General features: G+C 41.7%; 1 protein-coding gene across 8 annotated transcripts in view; it reads right to left on the bottom strand.

Moving 5' to 3' along the window:
- The window catches only part of PDE8A (phosphodiesterase 8A), a 147627-nt gene that overhangs the window by 29577 nt on the left and 98260 nt on the right, over positions 1-19790 (bottom strand). For all 8 annotated transcript variants that reach the window (XM_064388929.1, XM_064388930.1, XM_064388931.1 and 5 more), the window contains one exon: positions 2379-2435. In XM_064388929.1, coding sequence (XP_064244999.1) covers positions 2379-2435 — 57 coding nt within the window. The remainder of the gene's footprint in view (positions 1-2378; positions 2436-19790) is intronic.

Raw genomic sequence — 19790 nt, 5'->3', positions numbered from 1 at the left:
AAGTCTTACAGTAGATTCTGTGACTTTGCCGTGTTCTTAACATGGTTCTTAAGTCACTTTTGAGGCTTAATCAATTGTTTTTAATACAATTGCTTTCTACAGCCCACTGCTTTTTTTATAGTTTCTGTATATAGAGGTGTTTCAAGTGGGTGCAACAGTCTCCCAGAGCCATGGCATATCCACATGGGAAGAAGCAGTTTTGGAATTGTCTCTCTTGTCATTATCTACAGAGAGAGCTTAGGCAATCAGCTGAGAAGATGCCTGTGTTTCAGAGAGTGTACATGAACCAACAGTGAGTCCACTTCTCTGAAACTGTCTCACATTCAGCCTTTTTCTTGGGGTTTATTTTTATTGCCAGGATCATATTCCAGAAAAGGGGGAAAAAAATAAAACCCCAACAACAACAAAAAACCCCACAGTTCATCTCGTGTGAATCAGTATTTAATGCTGCTTCAATTTAATGGCATGACAAAAAGTCTGCTTTCCTTTCCATCTCATCCTACTTCCTCAAAGTATTGGATGCTGCCCACTCTGTGGGATATCTGGAAATTCTGGACAGGCTGGTCAAGAAGAACTCATGCCAGACTGAACTCATAAGCAGTACCACTGTATATGGAGTATGTCCCTGTGTGACTCCTACACAAAGCCTGCCATGGGATTTATATGACAGAAGGAGATTATCATAGCTGCAATCCAGAACTGGAGGTCAGACCTGTGAGCCACTATTTGCTCTGTCCTAACTTGCTGTGTAATTGCCAGTAACTAATCTCTCTAAGCCTTTTTAAAATCAACACAATGCCTATAGACTAAGAGTATGATAAGGCCCAATTCCTTTAAGATGTATTTCCAGATCTAGGGTTTAATACAGCAAAGAAGATGAACAAAGTCTGCTGAGGAAGACTCACTGATGTGATTGTGCTTTGTGTCAGGATAATGTTTGCAGAAGAGAACTTCTCTTGCCTAAAAGAATACAGCATGGCAGACTACAGATCTGTGTTGATTTTGGGGATAGCTCAGCACATGCAGCCTTTTGGGACAGATGGGTAACTAGGCCAGTACTTCGTCAATTGTCCCAAGACACCAATCTTTCAGAAGCTGAATCCAACCACACTCAGATATGTTTTGGTCAGGCAAAGTGAAGCACGTGTAACTCACATCACATCCCACTGCTGTTTATCTTCTGTGTGATTTTAGGAACTCCAGTGCTGTTACACTTTGGACCAGGCTGGTGAAATGTCTACCAGTAAATCTTAACATTTCCATGTACTGCATATTTTTGTAAGAATGAAGGATTTTGCACACATTCAGTTCAGGTTCCTTTTATAGCAACCTGCAAAACTGTTTGCAAAAAACATGTCATAGTCTGGGCTGTGTTTAGTGAAATTTATCTGTAAGACTCCTTAAGAGGGGAAGAATGGGTTTCAACAATAGCACAGAGTCAGGAGATCTGAGTTGTATGATTGACTCTGGTAGGTGATGTTGCCTACCTTCTCCTTCCCTCACACCTGCCAGCTATATTGCCAGGATAAATCAGCAGCATTTCAGGGCATGGACAAAAGTGATACAATCATTAAAAACAATACAGGTGGCAGAAATACTCAAGGACAATTCTGATTTTGGGGAACAGCTGGATGAGAATGTCCTAAGATCTGATTTTTTATTATATTACTGTTCCGACAATGGCTCAAGAAGAAGATGTTAAACTGCAGTTCTTAAGACAGATATTTTCAAATTATTAGGTTCACATTGTCTCTGCTGAGGAGTTTTGCAATTCCTGATAGAGGAACATCTTGGATGATTAATGGTTCTGTATGCCTTGGATTATAGGAGAATTTCCAAAGGAAGTCCAAAGGAGTCATAGATCTCTAAACCTCATGTCCATCCCAGGCAAAGTAAGGGGGCAAATGACATAAACCATTTTTCAATAAAGGGATAAAAGAGGATTAATTATTATTAATCCTCTTATTATTTTAATTAACAATTAAAAAATGTATTTTGCCAAGCTCACTTCATATCTTTTGTAATAGTATCGCAAGTTTGGTTGGCTTGGTATCAGTTTGATGAGATTTTGATTAAGAATTTTACTACTAGTAAAATACAAAATGAGGCACAAACTAAATTGATTACAAGGTAACTGATAGCAGAAAAAATACATAGCTCTATTTTTATGAGCTGAGAGGTGGTTGGAGAAAACAGGCAGGGGTTTTAGGATATCACATAGATAGAATGTCATTATAAAAACCTGTTATGTGCACATTATCTCTTGAGCAAAATTCTCTGTGAAGATCTCTATAATCCAAAAAACTTCAGTCATAAATTTTAAGCTAACATGTGTGATATTTTAGAAACTAAGGCTTCAGTTTGAACTGCTGTGTTACCTGAAGTTGATCTTGATGAAGTCTCATAGGGCCAAACTGCACACCTGTTACTGGTGCCTAGAAGAAATAAGAAGGGAACTTATTAATGAATAATAGCTCAGGAAGAAGAAAAATTATCTCTGCTACCTCTCTTATCTACCATTGTCAGAGAGATATATTTCTATCATTATGAGGCTGCATCTTCATCTTATTCTGGTTTTGTAAATTTATATGCTAAGCTGCAATAACAGTTAGAAATAACAAGCTAGTCTTCAAGTAATTTGTTATTGTTCTTTTAAATGCAAACTAACAGATTAGACATTAAAGTCTTGGAGATTGTTATTTTTATGTATCCTCTGTATCACTCCAGCTATTCTGCAAAACATGGAAGTGTTTAAAAACTGTTTCTTTTGAAGTCAAAAAAAGCATTAAATGCAAAAATACATTATTCTTCTTTTAGAATTTTAAATATAACAGGTGCCCAAGGGTGCCACAGAAATACACTGGTTTCATTTCTCCAAAAGCATTTTGCTGCATTCCCTGCTTCCCACCCAGCCCCTCTGGGGAAAGCTCCAGAACTCAGCAATGTGTTGGGATGAAGCATGTATTCTGCATGCAGCTTTGTCTGAAAAAACCCTGCAAAAACGCTGTTGTACCCCATGCTTTTGACATGCCAGTGATTCCCACATCAGGTTCTGCTCAGGTACCACAGCTCAGGATGCAGGAGCTCGTTGGCCACTCGAGCACAGGCGGGTGGTTAAAAGGGGAGCGCGGTGACCCGGACTGGGCACAGCAGCTCTGCAGGCAGGGTTAAGGGATTCCTCCTGCTAGTGGGGTCTTCAGTTTGTTGTTTGTTCGGATTTGGTTGGTTTGGTTTTGGGGTTTTTTATTAGCAATGGTTTTTGCATGATCAAAAGCTGCAGTTAGTACAAGCAAGTACCAAATACAACCCTCCAGAAAGGATGTGTGTGTCCAGACACATTCCTGTTAGGACAAGCGTATGTACCAAATAGAACCCTCCAGAAAGGATGTGTGTGTCCAGACACACTCCTGTGTGGACTGTTTGAGCTATCAGTTGTTCCAGGGGGAGTTACAGAAAATGCCTGCCTGCAGCGTGAGCAGGTGAATGATCTCCTTCTACTGGTGGTCAAGCTCAGGAAGGAAGTAGAAAGACTAAGGAGTATTAGGGGAAGTGAAAGGCAAATAAACTGGTGAAGTCTATTTCCCAGCCTGGTGGGAAAGGGAAATAGACTGGTGGAGCCTGGATGGGCAATGAAGTTTTGAAGGAAGTTAGGAATAAAAAGAGGATGTGTCATCTTTGGAAGGAGGGTCAGGTCTCTCAGGAAGTATTCAAGGGGGTTGCTAGGGCATGTAGGGAAAATTAGAGAGGCCAAAGCTCAGTTCAAACCTAATTGGGCAACTTTTGTAAAGGATAATAAAAAATGTTTTTACAAATATAGTAATGGCAAAAGGAAGGGTAAGACCAACCTTTGCTCTCTACTGGATGCAGGAGGGAACTCAGTCCCTGCAGGTGAGGAGAAGGCAGAGGTGCTTAACACCTTCTTTGCTTCAGTCTTTAGTGGGAAGACAGGTTGTCCTCAGGACAACTGTCCTCCTGGGCTGTTTTTATATTCTTTGGACTTGATGATCTTGAAGGTCACTTCCAGCCTAGTGATTCTGTGTAACTGAGCCAGGATCCTTGTCCCTCCGTGGGAAGGAGGGCAAAGACCACAACGCTTTTTACCACAACTGCTTCTCTTTGATATCATTAATCAAGCCTCAACATGAATGACTCTTCAACTGGTATAAGACTACTCCTAAAGGAGTTAAACACATAAATACAGAGGGACACTCTAGTAGGATTACACAGGCTTGGTTCTCTGAGAATTCCCACCAGGCAAACATCAGCATTTTCAATGTACTTCAGAAATAAAAGCTAAAAAGCAGGAATAAGAATGTTCCTCATTCAAGATAGGAAACAAAGTCCAACCATTGGTCCTTGGAGTCACATAGACTCTTCAAAAGTAACTGGAGTTAAGAAATCAGAAGAAAATAGCCTTTGGCAATGCAGTAAATGTAAGACATCTCTGAACTGACACATTAAAAGAAAAGGGCTGTTGAGCACAAAGGTGGAATTTTTACATTGTTCTTTTTCAAAATTAAAACCCACTTGAAGATCAGATTTATTGCTTTGCAACCTATAATTTTTCCCGTAAGTAGTTTCAAAGAAGCATCAGCACATCCCACAGAAAAACCTCTTAGAACTGCATGCTCCACTCTTTCCATGACCTTAATGCTCCATTGCTGAGACCTAAGACTATGTCATTTGTGATTTTATTTATTTATCAACTTGGAAGTCATCACTGCAACATTAAATAAGCAACAAACATGAGTCAAGGCAAAATGGCAACACAGTGCCTATAAAAGCATGCCAGGAACCAGTGTTTGCCTGTCTAGCTTAAATGGGCCTTTAAGAGCTGATGGTAAAATGACATGGAGGGGTTTCAGATTTATTCAGTCATTGTGGTCAGATCGGCTTAGTTTAAATACACTCCAGTCATTTATTTTTTTCTGATCTTGAGACCAGAAACCTCTCTTCAGTTGGAAAACTGAAGCTGCTTTACTCTCCCCTGTGGTACATCATCCAATTATTCAAAATCTGCACTACAAAACAGCAAAGACTTTTGCTGATAACACACATAACAGGGGAGAAAAGATGCCTTTTTACAGTTACTTCTCTGTCCAGAGCTGTACTTCAAATCAAACCTTGGACTTTTTGTTCACTCTACCTGCCAGCATAAAACAGTGAGTGCTCCGTGTCACCGGGCAATGGCCTGAGCTGAACTGAAGGTTCAGATCCAGAGCTGAACTTCACTGGCAGCTGGAGGGATGCAGAACCCCACCTACCATGCCAGTGTACCTCTGGACTATCAGTCCCAGCCAAAGGGGAATTTTAACAAATGAGATAAACACAGTATGGCCAGTTACTGCTTTTCAGATGCTCCTTTCTTTTAAGGAGTTTGTGAACGAATAGTAATGGACGTATTTAAAGGACTGAGCCTGAAAATCACTTCTCTGCCAGAAATCTGCAGCTATTGCTGCAATGAAAATACCTGTCTATGCACCATTTACGCCTAAGTCACAAGAAGTGACCAGATGAGATAACCTGTCTTGTTACACGTTAACTTGCTGTCCTGAGTAGAATCAAAGCCTTGGTCTGCATCTCAGCTGGAAAATTTTGGTGAACTCCAGTTAATTCTTAATCCTGTTGAAATCTGCTCAAACAACTTGATTAATCATTTAAACTTTCTGTGTGCTGCAGGTAGCCCTGAGAAGTAACACGCCAATAAGTATTGTGTCAAAAATCAAGGCTTCAGCAAGGATTAGCAGAAACTCTCAACTACTGCTAAATGGGCTATTTAAAATATCTCTAATGCTGCAAACTTATAACGAAATCAAACACAGCCAAAGCTCACATGTATAGTAACTGCACAAGCACATCTTTATTCACTCACACCTTCTTCTACTTCTTCCTTGGAATTTCTCTGCTAGTTGAAAAGCTCAAGTACATTTTCAGATTGGCAGACACGACTTAGGCATGTGACAGCCTTCCAGGCAGGCACAGATTGGGAAGAGTGTCTGAGGAGACAGAGGTAGGACTGGTTGTGGGTTCCTGCAATTGACTGTGATAGAGCTGGGTCTGTTGCCAAAGAGCTGCTGACGCAGAGTCCGCAAGTGCAGCGCGTGTGACTGCGGCTCCTCAAACACCCACAGCAACTGCAGCCATTTCAGGTTCTCCAGCCCCTGAACCACTGCTGGTAGCACTTATTTCCCCTCAAATTTGCCTTTCTTATTTAAACACTGTATTTTTTTGTCCTGTGGAACCAGCCCTGCCTCTGGCACAGAGTGGGATTCATCCCAAGGCAATAGCATAAGCTGTAAGTGATTGACAGCTGTCAACAGGGAAGGTCATCCCCTGACTGCTGTGAGCAGCTCAACACTCGCCAGAAATGATCTCTGTGTTGTAGCAGCTGCATTGCAAACACTGAAATTGCTGATAGAAATAGTCCATGTTTCCAATGCCCTGAGAAAAGTGAGTATTGGGTAAATAAAAACAAGTGAAATAAGCTTTAAAAACACAGACCTACACAACTGTGACTGATCTGATTAAAGTACAACAAAGGCAGCGCTGACCCGATGTAACCTGCTAAAGTACTTCTTTCTATGAGTCATTCTTCATACTTTACCAGAACAGAATCTACAGGAATAGTCTGTTCATCACTGCTGGATTGTTTTTTTCTCTCTTCCTACTGCTAGGAAAACTTCAGATGCACTTGCTTAATGAATAAATACAGAAAGGAATAAAGGGTGGACATAAAGCCATCTTGATTCACATGCTCCCTTTGGGGAGAAATTGCCTGGCTGGTGACAGGGACAGATCTAGAAAAGAGGAGACCTATGGGCTGCGCAGAAGTGGTGTATCCTGGCATTCTCCAAAATATCTCTTACCATTACTCATTAAAGAGGAGAGCACACCTAAAATTTTGGGCAGAACCAGCTCCTAAAATATCCTTTGGCTACTAACCTTCATGCAATACTCTTGCTATGGAGGTGCAAATGCATTCCTTCTGGAGGCTGATTTTCTTAGGAGACCTCTTTGCTGAAGTTTTTGTGGGATGTTTTAAAGCAGAGCCCTGTGCAGCCCAAAGCAGCACTCAGCACTGCCCACCCATGGGAGAGGCTGGTGCCTGGGGCAGCAGGAATGCTCCCTCAGGGGAGCATTCACAGTGCTCCCTTCCTTTCTGCCACAGCAGGAGCTGTGCTGCTGGTGACAGGAATGGCTCCTGCTCTGGCCATTCCTTGCACAGCCCTGGTGACAGCACCTCTCCCCAGGAGCAGCTGGCAGCACTTCTGCTCCTGCTGCTCCTCTTGCCTCTGCCAGGTGAGCACAGCTGCTTTCTCCTGCAGCTCACAGGAACAAAGAGGTGCCATGAACTTGTGCTGAATGGATTGCAGGTGGAAGCTGCTGCTGGAGAGCAACATCTGCTTTCAGTGGGCAGAGAGTCAGAATCTGACTCATTGTAATATATGACAAATAACTACAGTGATTAGACATATGACTTCACTGCTGGTTCTACTGGAATACAGCCAGCAAAATTAATCATTTTCCTCAGATCAATGTTTTAAGACATAATCAACATTTTTTATCTGATTTTAAAACACATACTTAAATTTCTACATATACTAGGTACGTGATATGAATCTGCATGAGTTGACTCATCACAGTAAGAATTAACAGTCTTCATTATCAAGATATGCTAGAAACCACAGGACTGTTAACATAAACTTAAATTCTGCAATTCTAAGAAAAACAGAGATTCATTTTACAAAGGAAAAATATCCTTTCTCTTAACCTACCATTTTAGGCATACATTTATCACCCCAGAAAACAAAGGCTCAAATGAACTGATTGATTTGTACTATCCCCTAAACTTTTATTGATTCAGGTTCTATTTGCTGCAGAGATTTGAATCCTGAATAATAATATACTTTCTCAGAAACCTTAACCAAATCTTCCTGGATGCTGAAAGCTGCGAAATAAACAATTTCCTACAAACTGGCATGACAAGGTGCAGGATCTTGTCCAGCCAGGTCATACCAGCATGGCTCCTCTTTCTCAACAGAGAGAGGTGTTGTGACTTGTTGCAGCTCATAATTCTGGGCAAGAAAGTCTCCATGTTCAGGATCAAGTTCTCACAATTCACATTTTTCTTTGCTTATCATAACATTGATCACTTTTTGAAGTATATAAACACTAATCAATCCATGTTCATTCACCTATTTCTTCAACAAAATGAACCTATGTAGATGACATAAGACTCAGCTTCCTTTTTTCCATGTGCTTTCTACTGGACACTGAACATCGCTGTTCATGTCTTCATTGCACACTTTGACAGCATTCTTTTGTTACCAACACTTGCACCATCAGTGTGACGGTGTGACAAAAAATGCTGTCCAAGCAGATATTCCTAACAGGCACAGCTGTTCAGAGCATAAAATTAATTTTATATTCCATAGACTGAATTCTGACCTGGTTAGCAAATCCAGTGAAATCCAGAGCAACTGAAATAAAATACAACAAAATACAATAGCAATACAACGTAAATATACTGGATTTACTTCAGTGTAAATGAAGTGGGAGTCTGGCCCTGAGCAGCTCTTTCTTTTGTTGTTTGGAGGCCACAACAATTTGAATAAAGAATAAGAGAGAACAAAGTGTCCAAGGTTTCTGCCTGTGCTCAACAGACTCAAGGACAAAGGTAAACTTGGCCTTCAAAGACCCTATGCTGTACAGAGTCAGTTTATTCTTTGCTGAAATACAAAGACATGAGTTCTGAAAGGCGATTAAAATTTACCAAAACTGCTCTTCAACCTGGATGAAACCAGTTATTCCAGTCCTTGATTTTTTTTTCTCATTTCTGCTTCATAAAAGATGTAGACAAATGTCACAGACTCTGAACTCATAATGTAGCATCCTGACTCAGTGCTTTGATAAAATCTTGCATTTAGATTAATCTAAATTGTTTCTCACTGATGCATCTCTCTCCACAAACGAATACAGATTTATATCTGTATCACAAGGCCTGCAGATCACTCAATGTTTTGTTCTGGTATAATTTTTTCTTTTATCTATTTCCTGGTTTAAATTGATTCCTAGAAAAATTATCCACAACGCTGCCATGTAACAATACAGCAGACAGTAAGTGATGGGTAACACACCCTCTGTTTTCTTAATCTGTATCTTAAGTTTTAGTACCCATTTTTGAGCCTGTTTTACATAAATGACCTCTGAGAGCCAACTCTGGCCTCCAACTCACATCATTAGCAACACACAATTTTGACAGCTTGCAGTTTTTGTGAGAAGAAAAGCTTTATTGAGTGTAATGAGTTGCCAGAGCTCTCACATCAGGATGCTGGTCCTTCTCTCTGGGCATGTAACCAGCCACGGGACCCACTTTCTTATTCCCAGTGAACTGGCAACACTTTTCCTCCTCCCAAAATCCAGCAACTCTTCCATTACTCAGCCTGGGGGCAATTTTTTTTTTAAACCCAGGTCCTGAGGAAGCCTCCCAGGAAATTTACCCCTGGTGGGACTGGGACTGCTTTACAGGGGCGCAGGCACAGGGCTGAACACAAGGGCTATCCAAGCTCCAGCAGGGCTCTCCCTGGCACAGCTGATTTTTGGCTTACGTTCAGCTTGCCACACATGCCAACCACTATTGTATATGTTTGTTTGTTTGTGTTTTGGGCCTGGTTGTTCACTGCATTTCCTCAGTGCAGTGACTGAAGCCAAGTTAGAACAGAACTGCAGCAATGCTGTTGGGAAATCACACTTGCTGCCTTCTTGCACACTTCAGACATAATCAAGACCTCCGATTTTCTACTGTTTATAAGTTCTCCCCTCATGCTTTACAGGAAACTTTGGATACCAAACTGCAAGCGTAGCACATGCAAAAGTGAATCATTCTGTTTGGCTGGGAATAATTAACGATGCTGTCCCAAAGTGACTTGGATTATCACCTGCACCGTGGTGAGGCCTGCATGGCCTCTGGCCCAGACGAGTGGCCCGCTGTGGTCACGTTGTACAATGACAGCAGAAAAAGCCAGCCAGCAGTCCCTGCCACTGGGAAAGGCCTGAACTTTTACACAGAACAGGCTGACAAACTGGGGGATGTTTTTAGGTCCTGATAAGGTATTGAAATGATAAAATTAATGTCAGTACCACTTAGTGTGTCTATGGAACAATTGCACAGATCTCCGACATTGAAAAGGGAGGTTGCTGGTTTCATTTTGACATTCAAAGGAACTGAGGCACCAAGGGAGAGAGAACTCCAGCCCCCCTTGTCCTGAGCCCTGGCATCCCTGGGCAGGGTGTCCAGTGCTCCTGCTTGCTGGCCAACTTACAGCAGCAGGCACTGGTCATACTGGGACCACAAGGCTGATACCTGGGAAACACCCACTCATTTCTGAAATTCAAAATTGTGTTGGTGATAATTCAAACAAGTTATATCACATCTCGGGAATCACAGCTGTACTGTAGGTTTCTAAGCAGATACAACTCCTGCAAAGCAACTCTGCAAATCTCACACTACACACTTACACAAGAGTCCCCACTGTCAATGAATCACACAGCAAAAAGGGATGGAATACATCAGCCAAGTCAGAAAAAGAGAGCCATTTACTCATTAATCCACACTGACTTTTCTGTCCAGTGAGAACAAAGTTGAATGGAAACCAGTTCTCATATCAAATCCAGCAAGTTATATTTGCTGCAGCATCTACCTGATTCAAAGGCCCCTTTTAGACCTGCATTTTATGCACAAGCACACTGGCCTTGAAATTTCATCTATTTGTCTCTTTAGAAGAGAAAAAATAGTGAATCATACACTCCACAACAACAAGTGTGAATAACCTTAACGTTGGGCTGTGCCTCATGGTTGTCATTTTGCCAAACCCCATTCTGACCAACCAGCCCAGAATTTAAAGTGCCCTAAGTCTTCATAATCTTAAGACTTGACATGGCTCACTGAGGTCTTCATTAAGTTCCACTTTCTGACTGAAATTGTTGGCAAGAACTTCTCCATTGTCTGGAGGCTGTGAGGTCTCCCCATATTGCATCCCTGGGCTGCTCACTAAACTATAGTCAAGTATTTCTGTGTGGTGAGGGCATGCTGTGGAGCATCTGTAGTTATATCCTGCACTAAGAGAAAACCAGCAGCTTAAATGATCTGGCCTGTACTTTAGAAGAATTTTTTAAACCCTATAATAATGGTTTTCTATACATAGATTGCAGAAATTGATGCCTTTATCAATGAAAAAAAAGGCAATATGAACATTTTCAGCTGTTCAAACAGGAACGGTTTGTGCAACATGCAGAAACTGAATTGCTTCAGATGAAGAAAAAAGAAAGAGGTCATATTAAGGCACTAGCACCTAATTCCATGTTTTATTGGCTTCTGACAAAATTCAAGGGTCAGATACAATACCCAGCACTTCAGAGCAAATGTCCTGCAAAGTCAGTCACCCCTGGTACTCTGGGCTTACATGAGGGTAGGGGTTGTGATCGCCTCTGTGAGATGGTACCTCATGGGCAGCTGAACAGCATATCTGGGTGGATATTGCAACTCGCTGAGTTTCAGCAGCTCTTCCCTTGTACTCCAGTAACCCTGAGACTGCTCTGTTTCCCCCTTTGCAGTCAGGACCAGCCACGCTGTATCTCACAAAATGCTTTAACTGCAGCCACATAAAAAACAATGTGCCTAGCAACTCCCAGAAGGCTGAGAGACTTGTTTCCTCTCCCCTCTTCCCCTCAGCTGACACAAGTCTGGTTATTCCACTGGCTGGGAGAGCTGTAACGAGCTCTGGGGACCAACTCACGCCTCGTACACCAGCAGTGCTATAAAAGTGTCAGTGTGCTATCCTCTCTCATCTGCTGGCAGCAGTAACTTTTACCCAGATGCAAAGGCTGGCCAAGTCAACAGAGAAGAAATTGGTCTGTAAGGCTTGCAGGTCATCAGCCAAGACGTGTTCAAAATCAGAGCATTAAATATATCGGGGTTCACGTAACTCCAGAGAAATAAATTCAGCCTTTGGCTTTACGAACACCTTTGTCAAACGGGAAAGGAACTTCTCACTCGTCTGCTGTCGCCTCAGGTGTATTAATTTTACAGGCAGGCTGTGGCTGACTTTCCATCCCTCCCGCTTGAGCAGACACTTTAGTACAAATACAACATTCTTCTGGCCCTGAGGGAAATTCTTCCTGCCTGCATTTTAACAGTTGAACTGCACTCTGGGAGACTTAAATATGGCACAGTAGTTCTATTGTTTAATATTATTAAAACTGCTTGCTTTCTTGTGATTCTGCAAGATCCTGAAGTATAGCAGTAAGTGCTAATCTGTTTCCTATCTATCAGCTAATTCTCTTTTTTCTGGTGGATACCAGTTACTAATTTTATTTTAGAGATGATTACAGATGCATCAGAATACAACAGAACTCCATTATCAGTTTTCATTTCTTCCTTATGAATATGAATTTCAGTGACAGTTTTCTTTGAACCATCTGGATTTGAACAGACTCATCTAACTAAAAGGAAGTTCCAGTCTACCAGGAAGTTTTCCAACTACATTATGCCAGACAAACTTTTCATGGCTTGATCTACCAACACTGTAATCTTCACGAACAGACCAAGCAAAGCAAGAGAGTACAGCCCAAAAATAGCATAATTCAGTCAGTAGATCTGCTAGGCTTACTAGAAGATCTCCATTTTGTCCTAAACCTCCACTTTTTAAGGAATAAACTTTTCTATAATTGCTATTAAGACATTTTGTGTGCTGACACAGTTCAGACTTTAGTGACCACAGTAATTTTTACTTGCTGCCATCTGTTATCTTTCTCTCACATATCTCCAGCCTCTGCAGAAGTGGGCATCCTGGATGTGCCAGTTTAGTCCTCCAAGACTGGATGGTGACAGCATGAAGCTGCCTCCTTCTCCTCCTCCCTCTCTATTCTCCCAGCCATCTGCCACACACATCTTCACGCAGCTCACTCGGGTGTCTGGGAACCTCCTGGACATCACTGGAACTCTTTAGGGTTCAGGGGTGTGCTCTGCCCACCTTCAGGATGCACAAACTCACCTGGGCTCTGTGCAGCACCCTGCCTGGGAACTGCTCTGAGCAACATCAAAGGTGCTGTCTCTGAGATGGGATTTTGCAGGTAGAATAAATGCAAAGTCAGTGGGACAGCAGCCAGTAGAGCAAAGGAGAAATGTTCATTACTGATAATACACATAACTGTATTTTTGTCTATTGAGTACGTGTTTCTCAGACTGAGTAGAACTGTCAACTGACACTTGAAAAACCAAGAGGAGTTCTTGGCAGTCAAACCTTTTCTAAATAGGGAACTTTGTCGCCAACAAATGAAGACTTGAGACTGCAGGCATATTCAAGATGTCTTTTTTAAAAAAACTGAGGAAATTCACAGTAGTACATTCTCTTGTTTTCACTCTAAGGTTTAGCATTAATTTTGCTTGTTCACAGCTATAACCAATGCAACAGACTAACTTCAGGTTTTATGATAAGGAGCAAAACAGACAAAAAATATTTAAGAGTCCTGGGCATCCCTTTCTTTTGACCACTAGGAACTCCACTGGCAGAGGGGATGAGTGACTGGCTTCCCCTAACACAGATGCCTCTTCATTCCTGAGGACCTACAGGGTAGTTTGAAACCTGACACTGGTTTTCTGCCTGACTCTGGCTCAGTAACACACAGTGCTTCTGCCAGCCCACAGGGCTTGTTAAATATCACACGCCTGGGATGGGATCACATTTTTTTTTCCTTAAGTATAGAACCATTTTACAGTTATGCCAATTCCCCTAACTCTGCATGTCTTTAATAAAGTGGGGTTTTCATTATGATCAGAACTGCAATTAAGTAGAATTTATTGCAACAAAGCAGTTTTTCATTCTAGTTTTCTTGTAAATATAATTTCACTCTATCTGGATTTGTGGTAGGCACACTCCATTTTATTTCATTTAAATGAAAGAATCCATGTAATTATACTATTATCTTTGATATAAAGCAATCTCTGCATCTTCTGCCTACAAGTATCATTTCCTTTACAAAAGAACTGCTGGATATGCCAAAGGAGATGCTGCTGGTACAAAATAAATTATTATTTTGTATCAGCAGCATGATTTTCTCCATAGAAACGCACAAGCAATCAATACATTACCAACTCCTAGTGAAGTTTCACAGGATTAAAGCTGGGCCAGGCAAGGCCTCAGCACAGGAGTCTCCCACAAGGCAGCTCTTTAATAAACAGCCCATCATCAAGGAAACCCATAAAGCACTCTGACATTGTAGTCCTTAACTGGGAAACAAATCCAGCTGGGTATCAAATATCCACTTAAGATGAAATCCTGCCCTGCGGTCCAAATATACTCTCTCCAGGTACCATGTTAGCATTTCTCAAATTGAGTACACAGGCCATAATTATCCAGATAATAATCTACAGAGGTTGAATAGCCTCATATAAATTATTTAACCTTGAGATTTCCAGGAAAGAGAGATAACATCTGGAGATACTTGCATCAAATACTTTTACAAGTTGAATGGCATCAGTGAAGCTTTGTCACAGAGAGCTGCTACAGTCACAAAGTTTGAAAGGTTTGCAAAGATCTGTAATGTGTGGCGGGGGGGTAAGAAGAGAAGATACAAAAACAGAGTAAATCTTTAATGTAAACACGTGTTCACCTGCAAACTGCCTAGCATAAGTGCTCTATAAACCATGAAGGCTTATAAGCAGTGCATTTGGTCGAGCAGATGTGGACTTTTCATGTGTCATTTGAAGAGACATTATAGAACAGTGCTTGTCTTGCCTATAATGAGAGTGGGTGTCAGATATTTTTTTTCCTCAGAAGCTTTATCAGACTCCTCAGGTTCCCAGTCCTCAGACCCTTGAGTGGGGCCTTCTACAGGGCCTGTCTGAACACCAGCATCATGTGCTGCCTCTGAAATGGGCAGATTCTCTGCTCCTCCCTGCAAGGACTGCAAAATTTGAGCCAAGCCAAGCCAAGACTAGAGCAGCAAAACCAACTTCTCAAATATTAGGACCAGCAGGTGCCTATCACCTTCTGCACAATTTTATTGACACCTAAATTTATCTGTCTCATCTAAAAAGGTCTGATGTTGCAACTGAGAGTGGCACACATGTTTGACAATAGGAAGCAGTGCTGGAGCTGTGCAGAGGTGGCTCTTCTGTCACATGGAACAGAGCTCCATACAGCACGTTCAGTCAGGCAGCGACATCCTTATTCCACTTGGATAACAAAGATGAACTAAAAGAAGGAGCTCTATGGAAGAGAGAGGCTCCACTTACTCATTAAATAACTAAATAGTGTCCACCTATGCAAAACCCCCGTAATTAGCTGAAAGGAAAGCTGGCCTCTATCCAAATCAATCTCCCTCGAGATCTGAATTCTGGCATTAAACAAGCCTGTCTAATCTCTTTTGCAACTACCCAGAATATGTTTCTCACTCTGCTGGTTTTTCTAAGGAGAGGATGCAGCAGCCCTGGGCCTTCTATTGAGAGTGTGAAAGCTTTATGCCAAAGAACAAACAAGAGAAAATAGACATTAAAGTCCTGTCTGGCGACACCATTAGTAAGTTCACAGTCACCATTTCCTTCTTCCTCCCCTGCACCAAGTGCTTCTTCCCAGACAGTGATCCAGACTGCTGATAGCTCTGGCTGGGAGCTTTTACCAGAAATTTTAGCAGGAAATGTTAATTTGCAAGCCTCAGTGTCCTCCCTTGGGGAGGATGGACACTGTATCTGCATGACCAAACTTGGGGACTTGGACTTCCTCAGACCTGCCTGCCACAGGCAGAAGAGAAACTCCTCTGTACCTCCAGGAAAGCTGAGTAAAAAACCAACTGTACTCATTTATTTTCTTTTGCCTTTTCCCCCAAGCTACGAAACACTAGGAAGAACGTCCAAAGCAAACAGAAAAATTCTATTAATGAAATATGCAATTTAGTGCAGTTTCATGGGCTGACTCTGAGCTCAGCCAGACTTCTAGGACACAAAACATAGCTGGAAATTCATAGAACTAGACTAAAACAAAACTATTGCTTTGCATAAAAATTATACCACATTTCTATAAACAAGTTTAATGGGAAAGATAGCCTGTGTGAATCAGTAAATATAACCCATTATAAATAAATTAGATATCAAAGAAAAATAGTTTTTTAGTATAAAGTCTAATGTCTCATATGTAAGCAACAGAAATGAAATACCAGACTCACTTTATTAACAGTTCCAATAAAACCATAGTAAAACTATAGGTTGCTTTGAGAATTAAAAAATAAAGTAAACCTATAAACTCACTGAAGAATGACATAGATCTGACTCTTAAGAATTTTATTACTCAGATATTTCACCTGATTTCTTTTTCTTCCTCAATGAACTTTGAGCGTATGTCTGTAATTACTTACTACAGATGCAGGAGTAGTGTCCTCGATTATGGAAGCTTTTCTCAGTCCTGGGAAATTTCATTTGACTTGTTTCATGTGTTTGCATGTTCCTTTAAGCCAGGACAAATGTTCTTACCACATTCACATTTGTGTGGTTAGCAGCTTTTTCTGCATCTCTTTTGTCCTCATCCTCTAAAGACAAAACAAATGGTGTGCTGCTCAGTGTTGAACTTTATAATTTCAATAATAGGTTGCAGCAGGAATATATTTTGACTAACTCTGTGAGCCACTACCATGTACAGTCTGAGCACCTACCATGGAACACCACAGTTCTAATTATTTCCTTCACTGCTTAATTTGAACCACTATGTCGTACTCTGGATGACTTCAGATTATACTGTGAGACACATAATTTAATCCAGTTATATTCTGTAATCTAATTTTGCTAAGGACCTTGAAATATATTCCAACCACCCTTTATGTGAAACATCAGGAACACATTAGAGGTGGCATCAAACCACTACTCCATTAGACATAAATTACTCACAGTGTGTTCCTCACCAAAACAGAGTAACAAAATTTGTAGGCCACAGTATGAGGTTGTACCCAGAAATACTTTCCCGATGAAGCAAGCAAGATTTGCAGTGGTTTTGTGACAATTTCCTGCAAGTGGAAGAGGTTATCTGGGGCATTTGCTGCTGGGATTGTGTCCTTGCACATCTCCTTTTCTGAGCTCACAGAAAGCTAAAGAGGGCACTTGTACAAACCAAGGTCCACCGTGACTCTGTGTCCTTCCCTCTCTGCCCAGCTGGCCCTGAGTGCTGAGGAATTGATCACCTGGGAGTTCCTTTGTCAGACAAATCCAACAAATCCATTGCCAACCAGCTGTGTGTGGCATTCCAGCCTCATGCCCTTCTTCATTACTAAACACAGCCCTGCCATTGCTACCCATGTGCCCTCTGGGAAAGAAGTGAAGCATGGCTTGCTTGTACCATAAATGAATACTGCTTACAACATTTAAAACTTATTTAAATTTTTACAGGAGAAACATGCCCATGTTGGCTGAAATATTTTTCTAATACTGTAAATATGAAGCCATGGGTGCCACAACTCCCATTGTACATATCACATTTTCTACTTCAGACCAAGTTTCAAGACAGAATTTTACAGTGTTTATGACAATTTAATAGCTTAACTGATGATTCTGCTTTGCAATTACGCTGCTCTGTATTTTCAGCCTATTCTATTTTTTTTCTAATCTGCATGGCACATGGGGCATATGGAATTACCAGGTCCACCATTGGACTGCCTTGCTATTTTCTTCTAGAGTAAGAATAATTCTTGGCTCTGCCAGTCAAAGAAAAACACTTCTTCCCCCAGGTTTGACTTTGAGAATTAAGCTACAGCCTTTGCAAGCAGCACTGTGCAAATCAATGTTTCCCACATAAGAAGCTTTTCAGAGTCTGCAGCAAGAAACAACTTATGATAAGTATAGACATTTTTTTGCAGTACATGATAGCATACTTTTCTGATGTTCCATTATTTCCACTTTTTCTGTCATACAAGATTATTTTCATTTTCTTTTAAATCTAGTTACTATTGTTCTTGCAGTTACTACTGTCATTGCAGTGCCAGCCAGTTGTTTTCTCAACTCAATCCTCCCAGTCTCATCGGGAACTCTCTCAGTTTCATCTCATTAGAAAAACTTGTGTCCCTTTGACTGCAAACCACTGGCAATGGTGAGCATTCATTTCACTCTGTCATCTAACATAAGACTGAACAACTGGAGCCCCATGCTGATCATATCAGCACTCTGGGAGTTAGAGGCAAACATCTGGAATTTATTTGTTAGAAATAAAATTAATGACATCTTTTCAGGAGTTTTAACTTGCACCTGTACTTATAAATCTCCATAAGGGCAAGTTATGAATAAATTTAACCAGCAACAGGAGGCAGAGGCTCAGATTTTGAGCCCTTCCCTGTCAAGGGCCTCAGGAAGAAGCTTGGTACTCAGATGCCCTGGTGACACAATTTGTTGAGCTCTCCTCTTCCACTGCAGATAAGGAACAGACTGTCTTAGGCTTTCTGGACCCCCATGCTGGCAGAGCCCCTGTGCAGACAGCTCTGCAGAGGCATGGGGGGCACAGCCCCCCTGGTGCCCTCTCCCCAGTGATGCAGGGGTCTGTCCAGCCCTACAGTCCACACAGGCAACGGGGAGCTTTGTCCCCCTTTGCCATGGAGGCAACATAACCCTGAAGGGTATTTTTGTTGGCTGTAACGCCATTAGAGGTTCAAACCTGGCAGAAGCTGTGATGGGGAATGGAAAAGAGCACAGGAGAAATCTGAGGGGACAGTTGAATAGTAATGGGGGGAGGGGGGCAGAGGTCAAAAGAATCAAACACCAGCACTGCTATCTGATGGGAAGGCACAAGGATATAGGATGAACCTCAGAAAACATGGAGAGGAGGGAACAGGGAGCAAGAAGGGCAGAGGACAAACAGAGATAGAAACCTCCGTCAATTGTTTGGCTGAAGTGTTACCTTTGCCTAGGCACTGAACTCATTGTCTGCAGCTGCCTCCTCACCTGCTTCTTTCCTGACTCGCCCCAGCAGACAGTCCTTGTTCCAAATTGGAAGGTGACTGATGTGGGTCCTGCACTATGGGCAGGTCTGTACCAGGGACTAGATCAACTTTATTTTCATTTGTGTACAGTGCAAGGTTTGCACCACAAGGGTTTAACTGACTGAAGTGCAAGTCACCACATCTTAACCAACCTGGCAGCCTGTCTTGGAAAATGTTCATGTTTAGGCATTGGAATGATTTTATTGAGACAAGCCCATTCAAAATGCAAGCCCACACCTGGAGATGTAGGGCAGATTCACACAGGTACCCAAGGTTGGGCACTGCATCCAGTCTGTTTCTCTACACACCAACTATGGGCCCCATTATGGATGCAGGATGCTGCAAGAACAGGAACTTAGAATACGAGAGGGTTCCCTTGCAATACCTTCTCATTATAATGGAAGATATTCCAAGGCAAACATAATTTTTGTCTCTGCAGAGATCCAAGCATGAAGATGTCAGAAATGATGACAAGATCTCAGCATTTCAATGAGGTGACAGCCCACATGCTCCACACTCAGTACTTCACACACTCAGACTATTTCCAGTTACTGCAAGCATCAGTGAAACAGTGCAACAAAATTGAATTTAGCAGAGAAAGGCAGTAAGCAAAATGTTCTGGCTCTACCTTAATAAAAACCTTTAAAAAATAAAGACAAACTCAACGCCCCCAATGGTGGGATAGTTCCTATAAATCACTTCAACATACCCTGTAGTTCTGTCTGTCATCAGATACTCCTGCATTTTTTCAGTGTTCTGCAAGCTGACCCCAAATGTTC

Source organism: Passer domesticus, chromosome 14 (genome assembly GCF_036417665.1).
Source record: "Passer domesticus isolate bPasDom1 chromosome 14, bPasDom1.hap1, whole genome shotgun sequence".
Taxonomy (NCBI): Eukaryota; Metazoa; Chordata; class Aves; order Passeriformes; family Passeridae; genus Passer; species Passer domesticus.
The sequence above is the reverse complement of the archived record's forward strand: the minus strand, read 5'-3'. Positions and strand labels throughout refer to the sequence as shown.